At 46.1% G+C, this 23,924-nt stretch overlaps 1 protein-coding gene and 1 pseudogene across 2 annotated transcripts in view; one reads left to right on the top strand and one right to left on the bottom strand.

Moving 5' to 3' along the window:
* The window catches only part of TNIP1 (TNFAIP3 interacting protein 1), a 38,246-nt gene extending 18,349 nt beyond the window's left edge, over positions 1 to 19,897 (bottom strand). For both annotated transcript variants that reach the window (XM_006893682.1, XM_006893683.1), the window contains exons 1-7: positions 19,762 to 19,897; positions 18,591 to 18,725; positions 15,533 to 15,618; positions 12,568 to 12,651; positions 9,550 to 9,741; positions 4,967 to 5,061; positions 3,083 to 3,206 (exon numbers count right to left, since the gene is read on the bottom strand). In XM_006893682.1, coding sequence (XP_006893744.1) covers positions 3,083 to 3,206; positions 4,967 to 5,061; positions 9,550 to 9,741; positions 12,568 to 12,651; positions 15,533 to 15,618; positions 18,591 to 18,725; positions 19,762 to 19,897 — 852 coding nt within the window. The remainder of the gene's footprint in view (positions 1 to 3,082; positions 3,207 to 4,966; positions 5,062 to 9,549; positions 9,742 to 12,567; positions 12,652 to 15,532; positions 15,619 to 18,590; positions 18,726 to 19,761) is intronic.
* Positions 19,898 to 19,974: 77 nt separating this feature from the next.
* On the top strand, positions 19,975 to 22,829 carry LOC102852405 (annotated as a pseudogene).
* The last annotated feature ends 1,095 nt before the right edge of the window (positions 22,830 to 23,924 follow it).

Raw genomic sequence — 23,924 nt, 5'->3', positions numbered from 1 at the left:
CTGTTAGAAACCCCACTAACACCTGGTACAGGTGAGACTGGCCTATGGTGATACTAGTCTTTAGTGAGCAAATAACATGAGAAAATGAAGGTATTGACATGGCCTCAATGTTTTTCCAAAGTACGCACTTCAAATTTATTAGCTCTTTCCTGGGAGAAAGAGGAGTAAATTCTTCCCATGCATATTACTGTCTATGAAGATAAGCTGAAGGGTCAGCTACTGGTCAGTTCTGACACAATGCTAACAGTAACAGTGACATTTTTACATCAAAATAATTATTTATTAACCACAAAGGGAAAAACAGTAACTTTATTGTGAGGAAACCTGACGGGCATTACCATATCCTAAGGACAAGTTTAGCCATCACCAGTAAGATGATCTGCTGGCACCATCTGCCCTTCTATGATGTACTGACAAGGGTGCACTGCCACTTTTGTGATATCCCTGCCCAGGACACACACCTTCAGTGAAGTCATTAGGGAACACTGGGGAGAATATCCATGTGGAGGGATATTCTACAGAATACTCTCCAGTACAACTCAAAAGTATCAAAAGTCATGAAAGACCAGGGGATTCTACCACAAGAGGGAGAGCAGACTCAAAGGTCATGGCAATTAAATACAATGTGGAATATTGGGTTAGGTCTAGGAATTGAGGTGGACAAGTGAGAAACTGCTGAAAGCTGAATAAAGTCTGTAGTTTAGTTAGCAGTACTGTACTAATGGTCATCTCCTACTTATGAACGAGCCTGTACGATTCTGTGAGCGTGAGGACAAGCTGGGTATAAGGTGTACCGGACTCTTCTATAAGTCTAAAACTCAAAAAATCCAAATGCACTGCTGTCAAGTCAACTCCAACTCACAGTGACCCCTCTACCAGGCTTTTGAGGCCATAAACTGATGTGGGGAAGACTGCCTATCATCCTTGTGCCAACCATCAGCACAACATGTAACACTGCACTATGTGCTTGGTGTTAATAACAGCTAAGATACCAGAGCTCCTTAAGTAAAAAAAAAAAAAAATCCTTAAAGATTTATAAAAAAGGAAAGTGCAGAGCAAACAGCAGAACAAGGGTAGGAGTCTAGAAATTGAGTCCTTACTGTTCTATCTCCAAGCCCCTACGTGGCATAGGCTAAGATTAAGACTTCTCTGGGCCTCAGTACAATGAGCCAAAAACAGAAGATGGTCTCCAAAGCCCCTAGGTGGACCTCTGAAATCCTGTGCTCCTCTAAGCATTGTCTTGGAGTGCAATTTGCTCTGGGGCACTGCTAATGTTCTCCACCCTCAGTGCCTGCCCAGGCCCCATCCACACTGCCTGCAGCATGGGGACATGAGCAGAATTTGTGAAGCTCCAGTGCCACCTAGAGGCTAAGATCTAAGATCTAGAAATGCCCCATAGTACCTCACGCCTGGGCTGGGCTGACTTCCGGGTGGATGAGCTCCTCTGAGAGATTGGCCTGGCCCAAGGAGGGAAGCTGTGTTCAACAACGGATGTCAGTGAGGTACAGAGGATAAAGGGGGCTCACGGATGGTTCACCCTTAACCTCCATAAACAAAAAGTGTCAATGCAGAGGACAGGTAGAGCAAAGACCTGGACTCAACTGACCTGGCTACCAGCAGGTCTGCCCCACGAGCTAGGGGCTGCAAGCCCACTTTACTGTGTTACATCATCACAAAGCCTTTCAAACTCTAACTCACCACTGCTCAGTGGGTTCCATATCACAGCAACCCTCCAGCAGATTTCTATCTTGATGGGAGCAGACCACCTATCTTCTTTGCTGATGAGTCAAATCACTGGACATCTACAACTTTTGGGTTATTAGGGCCACTACAGACACTCTGGGGAAGGTAAGAGTATCTGGCCTTTGGTGGGCATCAGGGATGGCAAGTTGATATAAAGAACTTTAGGAGAGCTCAGAGAATGCGACACTTGAGTGACTCTGATGATGAGGGGGATCTGCAGAGTCCACAGCATCTCCACAAAACCAGATCAGCAGGCTGCAGTGCGAGGGGGCAAGGGTTAGCCCAGTCTGCTCAGGTACCAAAGTATTCCTGGCCACAGCCCAGCGATGCCTAAGAGCAGGGACTCCATGAACCTCAATCACAAGACTGTCCAAATCTATTTCCACAACAGTGAAATGGAAAAATAATCACGGCCCTGCCTGACACAGTGCTGGGACTCAAATAAGATAAAGATTCGCTCGCCCTCAGCAAACTCCACGCTGCCACCCAGCACAAGGAACCAAATTATTAAGATCATTACTACCATTACAAAGGTGCAGGATTTATTGAAGGCAAAACTTCAACTTAGTTCATTCCAGTGAGACCCCCTCCAGAGAATGTGAATCTCCACCCTAGACAGTCAGTCTGAGTCAGAATGTACAATCCAAAAGAACCCCAGGGGATTCTTACAGATCCCCGAGTGATTGTTGTTAGAGTGTTGATTCCAATTCCCCACATCTGAGGTGGAACTTCAAAATCTTAGCAAGGGGTTAAAATGAAGAGGTTCAAAATGCAAGTAAAAGACCTCAACCCTGCTGTGCAGTCACTGTACCACATTATAAGGGGAGAAGTAGGGGGAGAAATGGGGAAGGGATGTGGAGTAAGGTCCTGCTTGGAGAATGGCTGCATTTCAGAGATTCAGGGGAGCAGGGAGGGGGCTAAAGGGTAAATGTAACTCAAAGGAGTTTAGCAGACCCCTTAAGGCACCCACCGTCACCCTAATTCTGCCAGAAAAACAGAGACAATGAACTGAATCTGGGGAGCTATTTTTTATCAGAGAGACACTGACCAATCAATGTTCAGGGAATGTGCCCAGACTGAGAGCTGTGCAGCCTGGAGGCAGCTTATGGGACTCAGAGTTACAGTAACTCCCAACGGCTTTGGAGCCTGGGTGTCAGAGAGTGGGATGCTCTGCAGGTCTGAAGGCAAAGTAAGGTCAGAGATGTAGAAGCTCCAGGGTGGTGGACATCAGGCCAAGCCAAGGAAAGGTCTCCTAACAACTAGAACTCAGGCACAATGAGCAAAAAAGAGCTGGGTGCCAGCATAAAAAATTTTATAAAGGAAAATTCTGAGTCCATACCTGCTGGTGGCTGTCCACCACCTTCTTCCCAGTGCCTTCCATCTTTGGGGTGTCTGGTTGTCCAGGGGAACTCTCTTTGTGGCTGCTGCACATCAACAACTTCTTAAGCTCCGTATTTTCCTCCCTGGGTTGGAGACAAACAGAGATGGGACCAGGGTGGTCCTGAGGCAAGGAGGCTCTGGGGCCTCAGACCCACTTCTATAAGCTGCAGCTAAATCCCTGGGATTAAGGCACATCCTGAAACCTGCCTCAAGCAGAACTAATGAAAGCATCTTCAGGCTGCCTTACTGACAACTGTGGGCCTCCCTAGAGGGTTTCCCCAACTACATGCCTCTATATATGAGATTGCCCTTAGCCAGAATTCATTATTGTGGTTTCATTTTCAGTGTACTAATTTCCAGAGTTACTGTCTATTTACTACAGGTAATGCTGTTTTCCATTTACCTTTATGAAAGTTCTCTTAATAATAATTTTAAATAGGAACATGAACCAAAGTAAAATGTGAAGAAACTAAGGTAGATAATATGGCACACAATAAAAGTGGTGAAGTGGATTTGAGTCTGACTGAAATACAGAAACCATTTCTTTAATTCTAATTGCCAGCTGGGTTTCCCCTTTATAGCAGAAAAGTAGAAGGGGGAAAAAAAAGTGGCTTTCCCCAGGTTACACTGTGGGAACTTATACGGGTCTTCCAACTCATGGGTTTTCCTTCACTTTGGGGCTTTTAGACCCATGGATTCAGTCACTACAGCTAGAAAACTCCCAATGACTTTGTCCACTCCCTCGCGGCTGTGGAGTCAGTTCTGACTCACAGCAACCCTGCCCTGGGTGTTGGAGACTGTAAATGACAATGTGAGGGGACGGCCCACTTTTCTCTCACAGAGCAGCTGGTGGATTCACACTGCGAGGCCTTCGGGTTAGCGGCACCACAACCTGCTACGGACTATACCACCAAAGTTCCCCACACACCACAGACTCCTGGTCATCCAAAAAGAAAAGCACACATGCTGATTCAAAAATGGCAAGGTGCTCAGACAATTTACCATTACTGTGGCCACACTTCTATTCCTTCTCTTCCCTACTGATTCCAATGGGAAAAACCTGGAACGTGAGTCCTGCTTTAACCCACCTCTCCCCAGCATGTCCCAGATCATATGGGAATGGGAATCAGGAGACCAAGCTCCTGAATTGAGATCTGAAGCAAAAACTGAGGTCTCAAAACAACAGACCTCTGTGCTTCAATGTCCCATCTGCACAGTGAAGGGTTTGGTCTACAGAGTCTCTAAGGACCCCGCTAACTCTAATAGGCAAGACTGGTATTTCTCAGTCTATGGTCCTGAGCCCATCTAAAGTAGAAACACAGAGGCTTTTGGTAAATGGCTGACTCAAGTTTCACCTCAGATTCTGAATCAGAATCTTGACACAAAAAGAAAGATCATGTGTGGAAACGTCTAATATCCCACCTTTCATGATGTTCATACTCAACCCACTAGCACAGATGCACGCTCAGAGCAGAACCAAATGGTGACCAGCAGGGGGCAGCAAAGCCCGGCACCCTCTTCAAATAGCCAGCTAGCTGGCCAGCCATTAGCAGGTTCAGTGAGCAAAGTTCCCAATGAAAGAGTGCTATGTGTACAGACTTTTTTTTCCTGAGGCTCTCTAGGACTGCTACGGACACTCCCCAAAGTAATAAAGGGTCAGAGTTTATTCTGTCTCATTCACAGAGAAGAAATATAAAGACCAAGGAGAGAGATTAAGTCTCCTGGCATCCACTGCAGGGTTCTGGGTCTCAGAGCTTTCAGCAATCATCCAGGGTTTTGCTAGAAATCCTCACTGTGCACCCATCCTCCTTTCACCATCCCTGCTCCTGAGGCCTGGATTTACCGAAGCCTCTCGGCGGCCTGATCCCTTTGTTCCAGGCCCTTGTCCAGCTTGGCCTTCAGGACCTCGTTCTCCTTCCGAAGCTGCTCACACAGGGTCTGCAGGACAGACAGGTAGATGGGGGCAAGGGTAAGGGTGGGTGTATATCCCAAATCAAACAGAAGACAGGAGAGGTTAGAGCCTCCCCTGGTCCCAACTCTGATCCCTCTGGCCTGGCCCTCCTCTGACCCTTTTTGTGACAGGTGGGAGCCAAGCCAAGAGACCATCAGGCTCCTCCACAATCGATGCCCTTGGAGACTAGCTGTGAGGAGGAGCCTGACCAAGGATCTGTATCAGGGCCCTCTACTCCTCCAAGTGTGAATGCGCCCTTCTCCCTCAGCGCCCTTCCCACAGCCCACAGTGCTCTTCCCTCCAGCCCTCCCCTGGCTGACTTCTACTCCTCCTTCAAGTTGCTGTCCCTGCCTCCAGACCTCAGATAAGCAAAGTCATTTCCATTCTCCTCACTCTGAAGACCTGAGTCTCACCCTTCTTGACAATGGTGACAATTCTCTCTCCTACTGCTATTGAGTCAGAACTGACTCAGAGCTGACCCTCCTGTGGGTTTCCTATGCTGTAAACCATATAAGAGAAGACTGCTTATCTTTTTTCCTCTAGAGAAGTTGGCAGATTTGAACCTCCAAAGGCATGGCCTTGGTGTTAGCTGCATAATGCTCTACAGATTACACCATCAGAGCTCCCTACTGTTGTCACTGGGTTCAACTACCTACCACTCAGAGCAAACCTCTGAACCAGGCATTGGAACCTTTCCTTTCCCTGTGCCGTCCTCACACTCTCTGGAGGCTCAACTCCATTAGTCACTTGGGAGAGCTGTGTACCTGTGTCATGACTTTCCTCACATCTTTACAAGCTCACAGAGGTTGGGAGATTACTCCCTTCTCCAACCCTGCTGGTCACATGACTACCAACCCTTAGCTCACTCAGGAGCCAGCACATGGGTAGCAATGAACTTTCTGAAAAACACGTGACTGAATGAACACTGAATAAATGAATGAACGAGTGAATCAGTGAGTCCTGGGATGCCTGCAAGCGCTGTCAAGGCAATGGCAGATGGCGGGGCATTTGGTTGAGACCTCACCAGTTCCTTTCTGTGACTCAGGCTCCACTTTTACTAAGGCTGAGTTCCCTTCTCTACAAATGAGACAAGTTATTTTCTACCTCCTTCCCAGGGTTGCTGTGGGAGTGAAAGTCCCTGTGAACTGGACAAAATGTGAGGACTTATTTAGAAGCACTTCAAGGTCAAGGTGTGGGGCTCAGAAGATTTGCCAGCCACTCCGTGCCCGCCAGATGAGCAGGAAAGGTAAGTGCTGCGGACGTCACTGTGATGTTATCAGCACTGAGATATTTTAGAGTTCAACAAATGCTTACTGAGCACCTCACATGTGCCAGGTATGTGGCTAGGTACTTTCCCAGACACTGACTGTCTCGCTGAAGCCTCATAAACCCCTACACAGCCCCCAAAGCTGAGTAATTTATCTCTGTTTTAAAGGAAGGAAAACAGAAGCAAAACAATGTGCATGAAGTCATACAGCTGCTAAAAATTCAGGCTGGAAGTCAACTGCATCTGGGCAACTCTAAACTGGTGTCTCTCCCCACTGAGATGACAGACCAGAGGGAGGGGTCCAGAGAAGACTCCTTATGGCATGGTCTGACTGAGGGTGGGCCAGGGCCAGTGCTATTCACTGAGCACTCACTCCCTCGGCTCTCTTCCATGTTCCAGGTCCCTTACAGTTGGAAGTAATCATGTGACTAGTTGCAGCCAATAAAAGATAAGCTTAAATGATAAGTTACTTTTACACTGGCCTTTACACTTCTACAAGTCCTGGGTAACACAGTTAAACTGGCAACCTGAACCTACTCAGAAGCACTTCACAAGGAAAGTCTGGAGATCTGCTTCCAAAAGATCCAGCCAAAACCACCCAAGCCCATTCCTAGTCTAGTGGAACCAATTGCAACATCTTCCTCCCACAGGATACCTACCTAGTGTGTTCAAACTGCTGCCTTTCTGGTTAGCCACTGAGTGCTTAAGCACTGTGTCACCAGGGCTCTTCCCAAAAGGTCACAGCCTTGAGACTAATTCTGACACACATGTGGTCACCATGAGTTGGAACCAACTTAATGGCAACTGGTTTTCTGTTTGTTATGTGGAATTCTTTTCTCCCCCCACATTACGGCTAATGTGAATGTGGCATATTCCAAACAGTACTAGACAGTGGGGCCTGAGCCCCTAATTAACTACGGAGCAGGAGCAAGCACACTATGAGATAACACTTATGTTATATGAATAACAAGATTACAGATCTGTTTGTTTCCACAGCAAAATCCAGCCCTTTCTGACTAAGGCAAGACAATCTTCAGAGGGCTAGGTATGAAGTCACACAGCTGCTAAGAATCTGAGCTGGAAGTCAACTGCATCTTGGCGACCCTAAACTGGTGTTTCTCCCCAGTCACGGAGATGACAGACCAGAGGGAGGGGTCCAGAGAAGAATCCTTGAAGGTGTGGTCTGACTGAGGGTGGGGCAGGGTCAGTGCTATTCACTGAGCACTGGAGGAAACAGCCTTGAAGTGGAGGGTGGCTAGATGTGAGGGATTTCCAAGATAACAAAACAGGTGCAGAAGCTGTACTAACATGAGGCACTACTGTTGGTTCCCTCAGGCCTGAACCATACCTGGCCTTGATAAATGTTTGTTGAGTGAACCAAGAAATAAATGGGTGAATGAAGAAGAATAAGATTATCCTACCTCCACCCACAGGCTGGGTATTTACCCAGGATGCCATGGCCTTGGGTGGGGCCCCCAGGGAGCAGAACATACTGTTCCTCCTATGAGGAGGCAGCAATGAGGCCTCACCTTTCCTGCCTTCCACTCTGTTTGCTCAGAGACTCTAGGTGAGTGGCCTTGGCACAAGCTGGTCCATGGATAGAGGTCTTTAGAGGTCATCAATATCAGCACATTTTATTAGAGAAGCTAATGGTGCTTACGTGTGAGTCTATTGTTCATTCATTCATGCTCCAAATATGTATCCTAGTACCAGGTACTAGGACACAGTGGTGAGCAAAAGGAAAGGCAACTGGGCCCTTTCATGAATCTTACATTCTATCAGGGAGCACAAAAGAAAACAAAAGGTAAATAAACCACCTAATAAGAAAATTATTACAAAATATAGTAACAGCTAAGAAGGAAACAAAAAAGGGTCTAGCATAAAAATAACAGGTTGGTGGGATCCCCTTTTTGCCAAAGCCTGACATCTATTCTCATTTCAAAACAAATCAAACAAAATAAAAATCAACATCCAGCAATGGTCTCATTCTATGCAATGCACTCAGCTTTTACACCGCAGAGGCTCACTAATATTGTCCTACTGAACACTGAAGTTCACTCTCTCGGCTGCTCCAATCTCTGTTCCCGTGGGCCCCTTCACTCTCGGTGGGACAGGAGCACCAAGCTCTCCAGAGTCCTCTCTATCTCTGTACCTATACCCCACATCCCTCTTCACGGCAGGTCTCTAGGCTGAGTGTTCTTGTCAACCCAAGTCCCTTCCAAAGTCATACAAGGTGGTCTCCTTCCACCTATTAGTGCCACTTGAACGTGTGCTGATCCTAATGAGGAAACACATTTGTGGGTGACTGATACAGAAGAATCAAAGAGAGAATAAAGGCAGGTAGCAGTGCCCAGATCCTGGCCAGGCACTCCAAGAGCCTCAGTTTTTCCACTCTACAGAATGGTTACCAATTACAAATCAATGCATTCCAGCTCCCAAAGCTTCAAGACCAAGGTGCCCTGCTCAGTACAGGAGACCATTACCACACCATTACACGAGTAAGCACTTTTCAACACTTACTGTGTTCTAGGCACTGAACTCAGTACTTGTATGCTATCTCATTTAATATGTACCACAATCCCATTAGGGAGGTATTCCTAGCCCCATGCTACTGATAAGGATAGTCAGAGGCAAAGATATTGACTTGTCCAAGGCTGTAGAGCAATAAAGGCACTAATGTATCAAAAACTATATAACTTCAAAGCCTGGCCTGGTCTGGGAAGGAAATCAGATTTTATTCCAATGGTACAGAGTTTTCAAAAGGATATTCAATTAGGGAGGCAGGAAGGAGTGACAGTCACATGGGCTTTGGAATATGACAGATCTAGGTTCAAATCCCAGTATTACCATATACCAGCTGGATGACCTTGAACCAAAAAATACAGCCTCCAGAGAACTATTTGCCTACCTGTGAAGTAGGGATAGTGATGGTTTGCACTGAAGGAGGCCTTTATGCGCCTATCCCTGACCCCCAGCTCAGGAGAACAAGGGCGGGGCTGTTCCCTGTCTACTACAGCAATTAGCTCTGAGTACCTCAACCATGACATTTGCATTCCCCTGGCCCATTTCCCAATTCCTTCCTCTTCTCTTCCTACAACTCCCTATCCCTGCTAACTACCCTGAACAATAAGTCCAGGGTCTTTCCACAGCATCATCCTTTGAAGTCCTTATGGCCTTTCCTAGCAGCCGACCTGCACCCCAGCCTCACCTGCAAGATGGAGGTCCGCTGCTCATTCTTATGCACCTTGGAGGCCAGCCGGTTGAACTCCAGGGCCATGCGGCCCAGGTGCGTGAAGAGCTGGCTGTGGTCTGGCTCCTCAGCACACACACTCAGGGTTGTCTCCAACCGCTGCAAGTGTAGCTTCAGGTTGCTGTCTTCATGGGGCAGGGGGCCCAGCTCCTGCTTGAGGGTAGGGAACATGGGTCACTTCACTACAACCCGGGCAAATACTGCCCATTCACCCTCTGCTTCCCCCATTTCTCATGACTCAGTTTCCCCATCTGGTCCCAGCTCAGCCAAGGGAAATTCTCTAGTTATACAGGTTCCCTGTCTGGGCCTGACTCACAAGGCAGGACCCAGGGCTCTCAGGCACTGGCTGTCTTGACAGCCGCAGAAGCCACCATCCTCCCACTCTGGGGGCCTCACTCTGGGCCTGTGCAAAAATAACTCATTCCCTAGTCTCTGTTGTCCTCATCTACTACGTGCATTCACCTTTTTATCCTCCCTGTGACCTCACAGGGTTCTTTTGAGGATGAATGAACATAGGGAAGGAGCACCTTGGGAAAGGCAGAGCACCATATACAGCACTACTTCTTTAGCTCAGGGACTATTAACTGGAAAGCCACACAGGGAACAAAATGGTTTGAATTTTACGTGTAAGTGGGTGTCTTCTGGGGAACGGCTCATGCAATCATCAGTTTCTCAGAGGGCCCAAGACTCAAAGCACGTTAAGAATCATGGCTCTAGGTATTTCAAAAAAATCCCCACTTAGTAAATATGTAAGTAAGACAATGAAGCACAGTGGGGACAAAGCCATAAAATTTTTCTCCTTTGTTCAGACCACTCCTCCTAAAGACACAGCCTTTGTTAGGCCAACACTGTGCCTAAGACCCACTGTAGTGTGTCATCACTCTCTCAAGTGCAGGCCCCTGCCTGGCACCTGAGGACCCACAAGCACCTCACTCCCTCTAAGGAAGCAACTGGCCAGGTTCCTCCTTCCTCCTCCTCTTCCTTCATCCCTCAGTGTCCTCTCTGCCTCTGCACCTCTGCTCATCCTCCAGGCCCTGCCCACATTACACCTCCCTAAGCATCTGTGGAGTCACAGGACATCAGAGCTTCAGGAGTCTCATTGTTCAAGTTGGAAAAGCAAAGTATGGGAAGAAAGAACTTGCCAAAAGTTACCCATGAATCAGGGGCAAAGCTAGGGCTACAATAAAAGAAAAGTTTCCTGACTTCATGCTCCAGTGTTCTGCTGCACAGACCTCACACTGTAACAATGGAAATGGACTCTACACACAACCTGGTATTTAGCTGTTGTTTGTTGTTAGGTGCTGTCAAGTTGACTGTGGCTCATAGTAGCCCTATGAACACAAGATCAGAACCTTGTCCTATCCTGCACCACTGTCACAATCTCCACGACACTCAAGGCGACTGTTAGTCACTATGCCTATTGATCTCATTGAGGGTCTTCCTCTCTTTTGCTGACCCTCTCTCTACCTTTGCCAGCAGGATGTCTTTTTCCAAGGACTAGCTCTTCCTGTCATGCCCAAAGGATGTAAGAACAAAGTTCTCCATGCTTGCTTCCAAGGAGCAACCTGCTTGCACTTCCTCCAAAACACATTGGTTTGTCCTGTGGCACCTCATTCTAGCAGGAAATAATGGTACTTCCTCAACTCTGCATTCATTGTCTTGCTGGGCCCTTCCATACTGGCCCTGAGGTAGCCAATGCTGCTCTCCAAGATTCATGGATTGCTTAGGGAATCTATGATTTCCTCATGAGCCTACAAACTATAGAGGTCAGGGATGCTGTCGTGTCTCTGCTCAGCCCAGGCTAGGCACATTAGAGAGGATAAGGAGGGACGTGTTAATCAGATGAAGTTACTGCTCCAAAGCTGCAGAAAGAGCATTTTCTAGGACACATCGCAGGAGACAAGACACAGAAAACTTTTCTACCACTCTGAGTGGCCTGGGGAAGAAAAGGCATGCTAGGAATCACTGAAAGCACGAGAGTACAAGCTAGACAACTCCTTAATTGGGACACTGCCCTGGGAATTCCTAAATACAAGAATGCGAGGATAAAGGAGCAACATTTGCCATTCAAATCCTTTTTGGAATGAGGTGATGGGAGCTCAAGGTATCAGAACAGGGTATGATTACCTATAGATTGGCTATCAAGCAGCTCAGAGAAAGGAGAGAGGAGGAGGAAAAGGCATGGTCTTAGACCACAGACCTTAGAATCATTCTCTAATATGCTTGCCATTTTAAGAATTAGTAGAATGAAGGAAGGTATAGTTGGCTAAAGCATCTAGTGTGATAAAGAGGGCTCTCATGGCCTAATGGGTAAAGAGTTGCACTGTCAATTCAAAAGCAAGGAGTTTGAATCCATCAGATGCTCCAAGAAAGATGAGCAATCCCTTTCCATGTGATTTACATCCTCAGAAAACCCACCGGCAGGTCAGCTATGAGTCAACTCTGACTCAACAGCAATGAGTGAGTGCGGTAGGTGTGGAGTGAGGATGCTGGTGGACACTCAGAGCTGATGGAGTATGTGTCTGTATGTGCATGCACACGAATTTCTGCAGAGTGGCAGGCTGACCTGCCCTACTGCACACCCTAAAGAGGACCATGAGAGAAACTGAGAGGCTCTGCAACAGGATAAATCACCTGCCTTAAACCGTCTGGGCCTTTCTGAATTCTTCTTCTCCACCCTGGCCAGAAGCCCTGCAGCCTGTGTGTGTGGAGACACCCAGTGCTTGGCAGAAGCCAACAGGGCTGGAAAATGCCCAGACTTTCACAATGGTGGGGAGCCCATGTGGCCCAAGTTGGGGAAGTCACCAGCCTTGGGATTTGCATATGTGAGCAAGAAACACACCCAGCTCTAGCCCCTCAGATGTCCCCAAGTGATCCCAGGGTCCCCAAGGGGTGTGAACAAGCCCTGTGCCTCTCACATGAGGCAGGGACTGAAACCGAGGGAATGGGTGAGACGTGCCCTGCCCATCCACTCACCATCATGCTCCTTGTGCTGCCACCACTCCCTGGCGGAGAGTTCTGCTCGTCAGCAGTGACCACTTCAAATTCAGAGGAGGTACCCTGTGCAGAGAGAATTACTAGCTTCCTGAGGGACAACATCTGGGAGACCGGAAGTTTCACTTCAAGTAAGGAAAGGGAGGGAAGCTTCACTACCTCCCGTTAGCTCACTCTCTGCAAAGAAAAGCCAGCCAAGGGTGAGTGCACAGGTCACCATTCCATGTGATACCACGAGGCAGGGTCCCTACAACTTGTTACAGGTCACTGCATGTTCTAAGGCCCCTTCACTGTCCACTTTTCTCATCTGTTAAGCAGGAATGTTAGATTATTGGACCTTGAATTCCTAACACTTTAGGATTTTATTTCCTTTTAAAAGATCTTGCATTTAGTATTTTTAAGAGCTCCATTATTTCCCCAAAGTAACCCAGGAGATGGGACAGAAGGACCTGAATTAGGATGGCCACCAGTGATGTGTGGTCAGACTTGACTTCTCTCAGTCCCAGATATCCCAGACAATATGAGAAAAATCTCAAGTTACTTCAACAAATTTGGAAAACTTTTAAAGGCTTCACCCAAATCCTGAATGGCTAAGGATCCCTAGATTTTCCCCATGTCTCAGCTATTCCCAATAGAAGTGACAGACTGCACAAAAAACTGAAAGGCTAATGGCCCATTTAAACTGTCAAATGACCCTCAAATTCCTATGAAAATTGCTCTACCAAAACAACTATGAGATAGCATCTCACCCCAGTAACAACAGCAAAATTCAACAGAGCAGCAAGCAACAAATGCTGGCGAGGTTATGGAGAAACTGGAACACTTATTCACTGCTGGTGGAAGTGTAAAATGGTGCAACCACTACGGAAGGCTGTATGGCGCTTTCTTGAAAAGTTGCAAATAGAAATAGCATTTGACCCGGCAATTCCACTACTGGAAATTTACCCTAAAGAAACTGTAACTGCCACCCAAGCAGATATATGCACACCCATGTTACTGCAGCTCTGTTTGCAACAACAAAAAGCTGGAAAACAACCCAAGTGCCCATCAACAAATGAATGGATAGAGAAGCTCTGATATACTCACACAATGGAATACTATGCAGCACTGAAAAACAAGGAACTCAATAAATATTATGCAAAATGGATGACCCTGAAGGACATAACGCTGAGTGAAATATCTCAGTCACAGAAGGACAAATATTGCATAGGGCCACTATTGTAAAACAAGATTGACTTCGGGGTTGAGGGAAGATAGAAAAGGAAGGGAGAAATGATGTATATTACATTGAAATAGATGGGAGAGAGAATAAAAGGGATATGTGAATGGGTGTTCTTGTAATTACAGAAATCCAGAGTGAAGGCTGCATAGTGGGGTGGACTTGGGGGGAGGGATTGCAAAGTTTTTCTTTTTCTTTTTTTTTTTTTCAGAGAGAAGAGTGAACTGGGGGTAAGGGGGGTGGGAAAGGAGAAAAGTACAACAATGAATGACTGGAAACCCTAAATCTCTCTAAACTTTCACTGAAATTAATAAGGGGGAGGAAAAACCAAACTGCTCTGCAAAACCAATGTCAGCCTTTCCTAATCCCAGAAAGAAGCAGGATGGATGGGTACATTCTACCTCTGGTTATGCTTCATGGCTCCCAAGAACCTAACTGTGAATGTTGGCCCTACCCTGTAGCTGCTGTGTACTATCAAATAAGAACACAGTCATACTTTCCAGCATATTTTCAGAGGTGTTACCCGCATGAAAGGAAACTGTCCATCTTTTTCCCATGGAGTGGCTGGTGGATATGAACCACGTGCTTTGGATCAGCAGTGCAACTCCTTACTACTAGGCCACCAGATCCTTTCCTAGACTCTGGAAAGTGTGCCTTTCATCTCACATTTCCTTAGTTATCGACAGGACAATAGAAAATATTCTCTTTGGACTTTTCTGTAGATTGAAGATGCTCAACGAGAAGATCCTTGGTTCCCTCTAACCTTGGTGTTACGGACTGAATTGTAACCCCTCTCCCTCAAGTATGTGCTATAAATCCTATTCCGTATACCTGAGGCTATAATCCCATTTGGGATGTGCTTTTTGTTACGGTTATGAAACATATTAGTGCTAGGGTGTATCCAGACTCAATTTCTTTTGAAATATAAGGAGGTTTCACAAACAAGTAAGGAAGTAAGGATGGAGAAAGGGAGATGCCAAGACAGCTAAAGATCATCCAGGAGCAGAAGCTAAAGAAAGACAGGACCTTTCTCCAGAGCCAACAGAGAAAAGAAGCCTTCCTCTGAAGTCAGCACCCTGAATTTAGCCTCCTAAAAAAAGAAGTTTCTGTTTGTTAATACCACCCATTTGCACTATTTCTGATACACTGCTGTTACTGTTAGGTCCTGGGGAGTTGACCCAGAGGCACAAGGATACCACGTACAACAGAAGGAAACCCTGTCTGATCCTGCACGTCCTCACACTCTACACTACGCTCCACCTCCTGCTGCCATCACTGTTGTCAATCCATCTTAAGGGGCTTCCTCTCCTTCACTGATCCTCTTCTTTCCCAAACACAGTAATAATCAAAATAACTACGATACCGAGCAGAACTTCCCATGTCAATCGAAGACAGTTTCAGAGGCCCTAGGAGAATATGAGAGGTCACACTCATCTCTTCTCCTAGCACTCTGCGGTCAGTACAGACATATCATTATGAAACTGAATAAATGGGAGGGATTACGTGTGTCATTTACTTGTAATTACCAAGGTCTTCCTGGTAAAATTTAACAATGACTTTCGTTTGAAAATAGGGAAATTGAGGCCCCAGAGGAATTGAAATTAATTCTCAATCACTCAGCAAATCAGAATCCAGGATGCTTAATTGCAACCCCCATTCCCCACGGTTCCGTTGACTTGCAGGATCTTGTCTTGACAACCTGCAGACCTGACTCTAAACACAACTTACACTGGATGGAGGTTTGGGGACTGGCTCCAGCTTGTCACTGGGGTACGTAGGATCAGAAGGTGGTGCCGGGACTTTTGTGTCCTTTCCTAGAGGATCAGGAGAGTAAGGATGAGTATGAAGCCAAGCAGAGAAGCCCAGATACCGCCCCTTTAGAACTGTTTCGGCCAGAAGAGCTTTCAGACAGAGTTCCCCATATGAGTCTGGGGAAAGGGCAGGTGGTCTCACAAGCCCAGGAAGGATGACTTGGTCTTGGAATGATAGTGACAGAGAGGTCTCTTTCCTGGCTTACTACGAAAATCTGAAGTGAGCTATTGCTCCGTGCTACCATGGACCTGTCTTAATAACAATGAAAAAGGCGATTTACAATTTACAAAGTGCTTTATTATCTTTTGTTGTTGTTGTTGTTATGTGCCATCGAGGTGCTTGCGACTCATAGCGACCCTATGTACAACATCCCTGAACTCTGTTCTGTCCTGTGCCAATCGCACCGTCTCCGACACACCCTTCCCGATTACCCCAGTCACAGAATCAATCCACCTCATAGGGGGCCTTCCCTTCTGTGCTGTCCCTGCACCCTACCAAGCATGATGTCCTTCTCCAAGGACCTGTCCCTCCTTTCAATATGTCCAAAGTATGTTAGACGAAGCCTCAGAATCCTTGCCTCCAAGGAGCCGCCCGGTTTGACCCTTTCCAGGATGAATCTGTCTGTTTTCCTAGCAGTCCATGGTACAGTCAATACTCTTCTCCAGCAGCACAGCTCAAAGGCATCAATTCTCCTTCTATCCTCCTTAGTCACTGTCCAACTCTCTGATGCCTAACAAGTGATTGCAAAGACCATGGCCTGTATCAGACGCACCTTAGTCTCCAAAGAGACACCATTGCTCTTCAGTACTTTGGAGAGGTCCCTTACAGCAGACTTTCCCATAGCAATATATCTTCTAAGTTCCTGGCTGCTGGTGCCGAGAGAGTGTTGACTGTAGAGCCAAGCAAACTGAAGCTGTGAACAATCTCAATCTCTTCACCATCCATCCTGATGCTGCCAATTGGCCAAGTGGTAAGAATCTTTGTCTTCTTGACATTGAGCCTCAATCCATATTGGAGGCTACAGTCCTTGACCCTCTGCGTGCAGTCCTTGAGGTCCTCCTCAGTTTCAGCAAGCAGGGTTGTACCATCTGCATATCGCAGATTGTTGATAGATCTTCCACCAATCTTGACCCCACATTTCTCCTCATAGAGCCCAGCATCCCGGATAATCTGCTCTGCACACAAGGTATGGAGACAGGACACATCCCTGGCGTACACCCTTCCCAACTTTGAACCATGCAGTGTTTTCTTGCTCTGTTCTGACAATTGCCTCTTGGTCCAAGTATAGGTTTCTCATTAGCACGATCAAGTGTTCTGGGATTCCCATTCTCAGAGTCAGCCACAATTTGTTATGATCCACAGAGTCAAACGCCTTTGCATAGTCAATGAAACAAAGATAGACATTCCTCTGGTACTCCCTGCTTTCAGCTAAGATACATCTAACATTAGCTACAATATCCCTAATACCACGACCCCTTCTAAACCCAGCCTGGACTTCTGGCAGTTCTCTGCTGATGTGTTGTTCCAGTCGTTTTTGGTTAATCTTCAGTAGAATCTTGCTTGCATGTGAAATCAATGAGATTGTTCTATAGTTTCTACACTCTGTTGGGTCACCCTTCTTTGGAATGGGAACAAATATAGATCTCTTCCAGTTAGTTGGCCAGGTGATTGTTTTCCAGATTTCTTGGCACAACTTGGTGAGCACATCCAGGGCAGCATCTGTTAGCTGAAATATGTCAACTGGTGTACCATCTATTCCTGGGACCTTATTTTTTGCTATTTCCTTCAAAGCAGCTTGAACTTCTTCCTTCATCACCATAGGCTCTTGTTCATATGTTGTTTCATGAATTTCTTCTGTGTCTGCCAATTCCTTTAGATACAGTGACTCAGTATATTTTTTCCACCTTCTACCTCATTCAATTCTCACATCAATTCTATACTCTCATTTTAAAGATAAAGGAACTATAGCTTGGGAAGGTCACCAATTTGCCTACAATTACACCAACAACAACTGCAAAACCGAGACTCATACGCAACTTTCCTTTCCTGAACTCCTGGGCTCTTGTTGCAGGGAACGGGGACCACCACATCACACTCTTGGGTGTTTCATGGCACTCAGCAGGGGCATTATTTAAAGGACATGTGGAGGCTGGACCTGCCCACCAAATACAGGACAGTGAACTCTAAGATCATCACTGGGTTCCATCCACCTACTGAGCAAAGATAATCATGAATGGAAAGTAATGATAGAAGGCTGTCCTATCACGTGACATAGGTGAGTCTGTAGGTGGAGACATCTGAGCTCCAGGTGTGGGGATCTCTTTCTCGAGAGCCCAGACCTTGCCTGAGACTTAGAGATGTGCCAGAGCAATGCAGTGACCACACACGTGACTTTAACCCTTAGTCACGGGCAACACCTTCCTTTTTATGACATGTATGAGACATGACATCTGAAACACACGTGTGGCAGGAGAAACGTACTGTAGCTACTTCAGGTTCTCCCTAGGTCTCATCTTCCCAACAGTCAAACAAAAGGAAGAGGTCTGGACTAGAAAGTCAAATGGGTGACTGAAAGCAGCTGCCTGGAAGGCAATACCTGGCCCTTTACCTATGTGTTGAAAATGATGCTGCTTGCTAATAGGCCTGCATCCACGTCTGGGCACGGTTGATCGTGACCCCTAGCTTTGTCAGCCTCAGGAGGGATAAGTCTCCAGTCACTTTTGCACATCATTTAAAGCTCCTTTCCAATCTGACCTTTTAAGGGATGCTATCACAATAAAATAAAAGAATGAGAAATATTCTGTTGCCTAAAGAGAGATAAATAATGGAGTTATGGGTGTCAGATAAAAAGAAAGATAAGGCAATCTGCTTCTATAAAAATGTACAGCCTTGAAAACCCTATGGAAGTAATTCTAATGGAGGCCAATGTTGAGGATTTAGGCAATTAGGGATACAGGAAAAGTTCCCCTTGTACCTGTGAGTTCAGCCAGATGGTCAAATGAGGCCAAGGAAGAAGAAGGTGGTTGGAGCATCTCATTGTCCTTGACCAGTTCCTCTGCCTTCTGCCTGAGTCTGGATGCTTCCATCTGGGACTCCTCCAAAAGCTCCCCTGAAGAGACAAGGGGAAAAGGGAAGAGTAAAAAGGATTTTCTTAACGCTACCATGGTTCAAGCCTGCTCCTGCTTCTGAGCATTAGAAGCCATGAACTTCACAGCTACCATAGCTCCCACCCACCAAGCAAGACAGAGAAAAGAAGAGGGCTCAGCAATCAGGGAAAATGCGGTTATGGAAACCTAGAGAAAACTGACCCTTTTGCACTCTCTTCCTGCCCAACTCCTTCATGGACCACTGTGGTATATGGGGGTCACCCACAGCCTAAGCTCCCAGGGTCAGTGGCTGTTTAAGGATAAAATCAGCCAGCCAGAGTCAAGATCCTAAAACCTCTCTAGGCTTCAACACTTCTCCAAACAGTGGAGAAGGAGAAGATCCACACCTTTCTCCCAATCTGCTGCTCCAAGCAGGGATCTGTCAAGCAAGAAGCATGCATTCTGGAAATCAGGGAGCAATCTTCACTCCCAAAGCCAGAGACCACAGACGGTAGCAGTGAGGCAAACAATGGGTGTTGGGAGTTTGGACAAGAGACACTCTGTCTGCATAGGAATCAATGAAGGCCTTGCATGAAGAAATGCCTCCGAGCTAGGGGCAGGGACCACACAGTCATGTGGAGGTGAATGAGGTTAGGTGGGTGAGGCTGTGCTAGGCAGTGTGGACAGTGTAAGCAAAGGCCAGTAGATAAATCAAGAGTCTATCCCCAGCTTGTTCCAAGCCAGGCTCTTCACCCTCCCTGGGTTCACTACTAAGGGGCCTGTGCCCTGGCTCACTTGGTAAGTTCTCTCTATTTCTTGCTGCTTCTGGAAAATGAGGTCATGCTAGGTCCATGTGCACAAACAAAGCCTCTCCCCCTCCTCCCTCTTCACTCAGTCCTGCAAGGCGCCTGATATTCTATCACCATGGTTCTGGGGAATCAGAGGTAGGAATATTATAGTCAGGGATGGGCAAGAGGACCAGAGGATAGGTGGGATAGGTATGCCAGTCCCAGGCTGCAAGGAAGGAGGTTCACAGGGAGGGTGCAGGGTCTAATTTACCTAACATCTTTATCCCTTGCATTTTTTCTTTCAGCCGGGAATTCTCTTCCACTAGGCGCTCAAAAGCTGTGGATGCCTCTCCTGGAGGTATGCTGCCCCCTGGGTCGTAGATCCGGTATGGTCCTCTCCCTTCCATGGGGGTGACTCAGGCCCTGCTGTGGTGCCCACCTGGCTGTAAGGATAACAGCAGTATATCAGGAGGCTGGCCAGGCCATGCAGGTACTGTCTCTGGGCAAGCTCTATTCTGTCAGTGCCTCAGAAAGCAGGTCTCATCACCCAGAACACAACACAGCAGTCAGGGCTGACCTGGTTATAGCCCAGTACAGCAGAAAAGTCACCTCTTTTGATCTGGACACTTGTCCTCTATTAATGCAACCTGAGATTACATCAGTTTGTTCCAGCAGCCTCACTGCAAGGCTGGTTAATCTGGAACAGCAATCAACTGTGGTGTGTAATGTAGAGTACAAGAGAGGCCTCAGGGCTGAAGTAAAACAAACTGGAGCTCAAGGCTTGTTTGTAGGGTCCAGAAACACAGTGACCTTGATTGTTCTGCTCATCTCTGAAATCCAGAACCCAGCCCAGAACTACTTATAAAGAGGATATCCAATTAGCACTTGAATGACCTAGCATCAATTCACTGAAGGACCTTGGATAGCCACCTTCCCCTGAGGACCCAGCTGTCCTATTTGCAAAATAAAAGTCTTAAACATTTAAAAGTCAGTTATCTCTAAAGTGATGTTAGCTCATTAAGGAATAAGCAAGTCAATTCCAAGTTCCATCTATATCCATTATTTTCTTTTTTTTAAAAAAAAGTCTAGTTCTTCACAAGTGCACTGACACATCACCCTCCTCTTCCTCCTCCTGTAGTGTCTCACAGAATGTCCTTCCTATTCTAATGAGGGCACACATTTTCCATCCATTTCCTACCTTCTTGTGTAGGATGTCTGGCATTGCTCTTTTCAGTTTCACTGCTTTATTTCATTTGAAACCACCTAACAATGTAATTCAGACTCCTATGACCCAACAAAGCAACTCTCTTTCCTATAATTCCCCCATCCATCCATCCATCCATCCATCCATCCATCCATCCAACCAACCAACCAACCAACCAACCAACAAATATTTGTTTAGGATTTGTTCTGTGGTAAGTACTAGTCTGGGTGTTGGGGAAGGAATGATAAGCAAACAAAATGGACAAAAATCTATCACTATATTTACATTCCAGTAAGAAGACAGATTCTTACAATATTTCAGGTGGTAAAAAAAGTCTTTGGAGGATAAGTAGTATCAGAGAGAGATTAGGATTTTCATTTAAAACTCTCTCAGGAAAAGGGAGCCCTTGTGGTGTAATGGGTTAAGTGTTAGTGTGCAAACCAAAATACTAGTGGTTTGAACCTACCAGTTGCCCCTTGGGAGAAAGGTGAGTCTGTTCCCTTTAAGGTTCAGCCTTAGAAACCCAATGGAGAAGTTCAATTCTGTCCTTTAAGAGTCACTCTGAGTTGGAATTGACTTAAAAGGCAGTGAGTTTAGTCAGGAAGGGCCTCAAGGAGGAGGAACTATCTTATCTAACCTGAAGGAACTGGAGCTAGCTACACAGCTACCTGGAAGAAGAATATTCCAGGAAGAGAGAACAATAAGTGGAAAGGCCTTAGGGTCAAAAACTGGTCCAACCTGTAGCCCTAGAAACAATTTATTAATATTAAAAGAGCTCCAGAAGCCTCCATCAGGGGCCCCCAGAAGGACTTGGGGGACAAAACCTCCCCCAAGGCAGAAAATATTGGTCAGGAATTCCCAAAGGTCTAAAACTCACACAATCCTTAAAAGAAAAGGACAGAAAGGATTAATAATACAGGCACCACTCATTAATCATCTATGTGTAAGAACCTACACTAAATGCTTCAGTTCCATTCTCAGCTAAACTGAATTAACAGCTCTACGGAAAACACTATTACCCTCATTTAATGAGGAAGAAACTGAGGCTCAGACAGGCTAAGTCATTTAGTCAAAATTATTTACATGACCAGCAAGTAAGAAAAAAGCCACAAATTTGGTTCTGCCTGATTATCAAGACTGAGACTAACTCTAGCCACACTCACATGGTAAGACACAGGACTCTCACTCGCATCATGAATCAAACCAGGCTTGGCAGACAGAAGAGAGTTCAAGTACATGGGTAGAGCAACAGTGGGCCACTGGGAAATTTCTGGGCTGTTTCTCATGCCTTAGAGCATAAGAAATAACAGGGATTTTTTTCTAAAACAATCTACATTATCATGGAATAATATAAACCATGAAAAATTCTAGCAGGTGGGATCCCTAACCTCTTCACTGGGACAAAAATGAACAAACATGGTGCACCGGCCCCACCTCCCAGGCCCTGGAGGTGCAGCAAAACCGGGCAGAGTCATAGCCCATACTCCATCCTTAGGTAGAAGCTGGAAGGCAGGTTTCCGGCTCAGGAGGAGGCGGACAGGACCGTGTTTGTGGGGAATTTAGAGGCTCGAGTGCAGGAAGAGATTCTTTATGAGCTATTCTTTCAGTTTCTTATAGGCTGGACCATTAACCAAGGTGACTATATGCAAAGACAGCGAAGGAAAGCCGAAGACTTTTGGATTTGTCTGCTTTGAACACCCCGAGTCAGTGCCTTATTCCATAGCTTTGTTAAATGGAATCCGTTTATATGGAAGACCAATAAATGTGCAATACCGATTTGGGAGTTCTCGCTCTTCTGAACCAGCTAGTCAAAGTTTTGAGAGCTGTGTTAAGATAAATTCATATAGTTACAGCAGGGGAATCCATATAATCCAATGCTTCAGCTTCCCTACTATGAGATGATAGTGCCACTTCCTAATAACACATCCTTGTCTTCGCTAAACCCTGTTACAGAGTTGGAAGCAGGGCCCAGTTCTTACGAATGGACACACCAACAACAAAATGACTCTGACCCTTATCAGATGAATAAGCGAAAGAGGCAAAAACAAACCAGTGATAGTGATATTAGCACAGAAAACAATATAGGAAATTAATATATCCAAAAGTTCCAAAAGTATAAGAAGAAAAGGTATTAGTATTGCACTCAGATAAGAGCTTTATTTACTAGGCTTAATTATCTTAAATGAAACCAAACCAAAACCCTATGTTTTCACCCAAATAACTGATTTCTTGGATGTCATTATTTAAATAGATGGTATTTTCAAAGTTAGCACTTGTTTTTTGTCTTGATTAAGGATAACATTAAAATTATATAACGTAAAAAAAAAAAACGAACAAACACAAAGTGGGTGAACATACAATGTGGGGGGTACCCACACCCTGCTGGGCCTTGCCAAAGCAAAGGACAGCTGCCCACACACGCAACAGAAAAATCATCACTCAGCCTAACGATGACTTATTTTCAACTTGAAAGGTCAAGCCCGATGTGGTCACTGACTTAAGAGACAGTGCACTTAGCACGATGAGTGGTATACAGTAAGGTGCTCATAAATGCTGTTAGACTTGAGGGGAAGCCTCCACTTGCTCCTCCTTTGGCTCAGCAAAACATCTGCTCCATATGTGATGTATCTGACCTATGTGAGCATTTTTCCATTGACTGAGCTTCCTGCAGGCAAGAGTATACATGCTTTCCTCCCATCCCGGCTGCTGCACCAGCACAGGTATGACACTTGAAAGGTGAGCTGTCATCAAAAGACGAATGGAATTCACAAATGGGGAGAATGAGAGCTGGAAGGGCTGTTCCCCTCCATGCCAGCATTGGAGACAGGGTACTGGTTGCCAGGCTGTGGACAGTAATGATAACATACTGTGAAAAAAATCCTCTCTGGAGGTGAGAAGGGAGGCCCAGGACTTTGGGAGGAAAAAAGCCACAAAGAGAAACGGGAATTTCCACGACCACTGACTTCAGACGTAGATGTCCAGCAGCAGTTCCAGGATGACTGGAGAACAGACAGAACTCTTTCTGGTCATTGTAGCTTTCTACACTCTCCTGGAGAGAGAACTAACTCATTCTAGAATGAAAGGGTTTCCAAGGGTAAAACAAAGTAGGTTCCATATCATTGGAGCCATACATGGGGAGGGCTGTAGCAGCCACAGCACGCAGCCTCCTGCCTCCCAGCCAGCAACACCTTCTTCCCCTAAACACCTGCACCACCTGCCAAGAGCTACTC

Source organism: Elephantulus edwardii, unplaced genomic scaffold (genome assembly GCF_000299155.1).
Source record: "Elephantulus edwardii isolate Elephantulus edwardi_28Jun2011 unplaced genomic scaffold, EleEdw1.0 scaffold00130, whole genome shotgun sequence".
In the NCBI taxonomy this organism is placed as follows: Eukaryota; Metazoa; Chordata; class Mammalia; order Macroscelidea; family Macroscelididae; genus Elephantulus; species Elephantulus edwardii.
The sequence above is the reverse complement of the archived record's forward strand: the minus strand, read 5'-3'. Positions and strand labels throughout refer to the sequence as shown.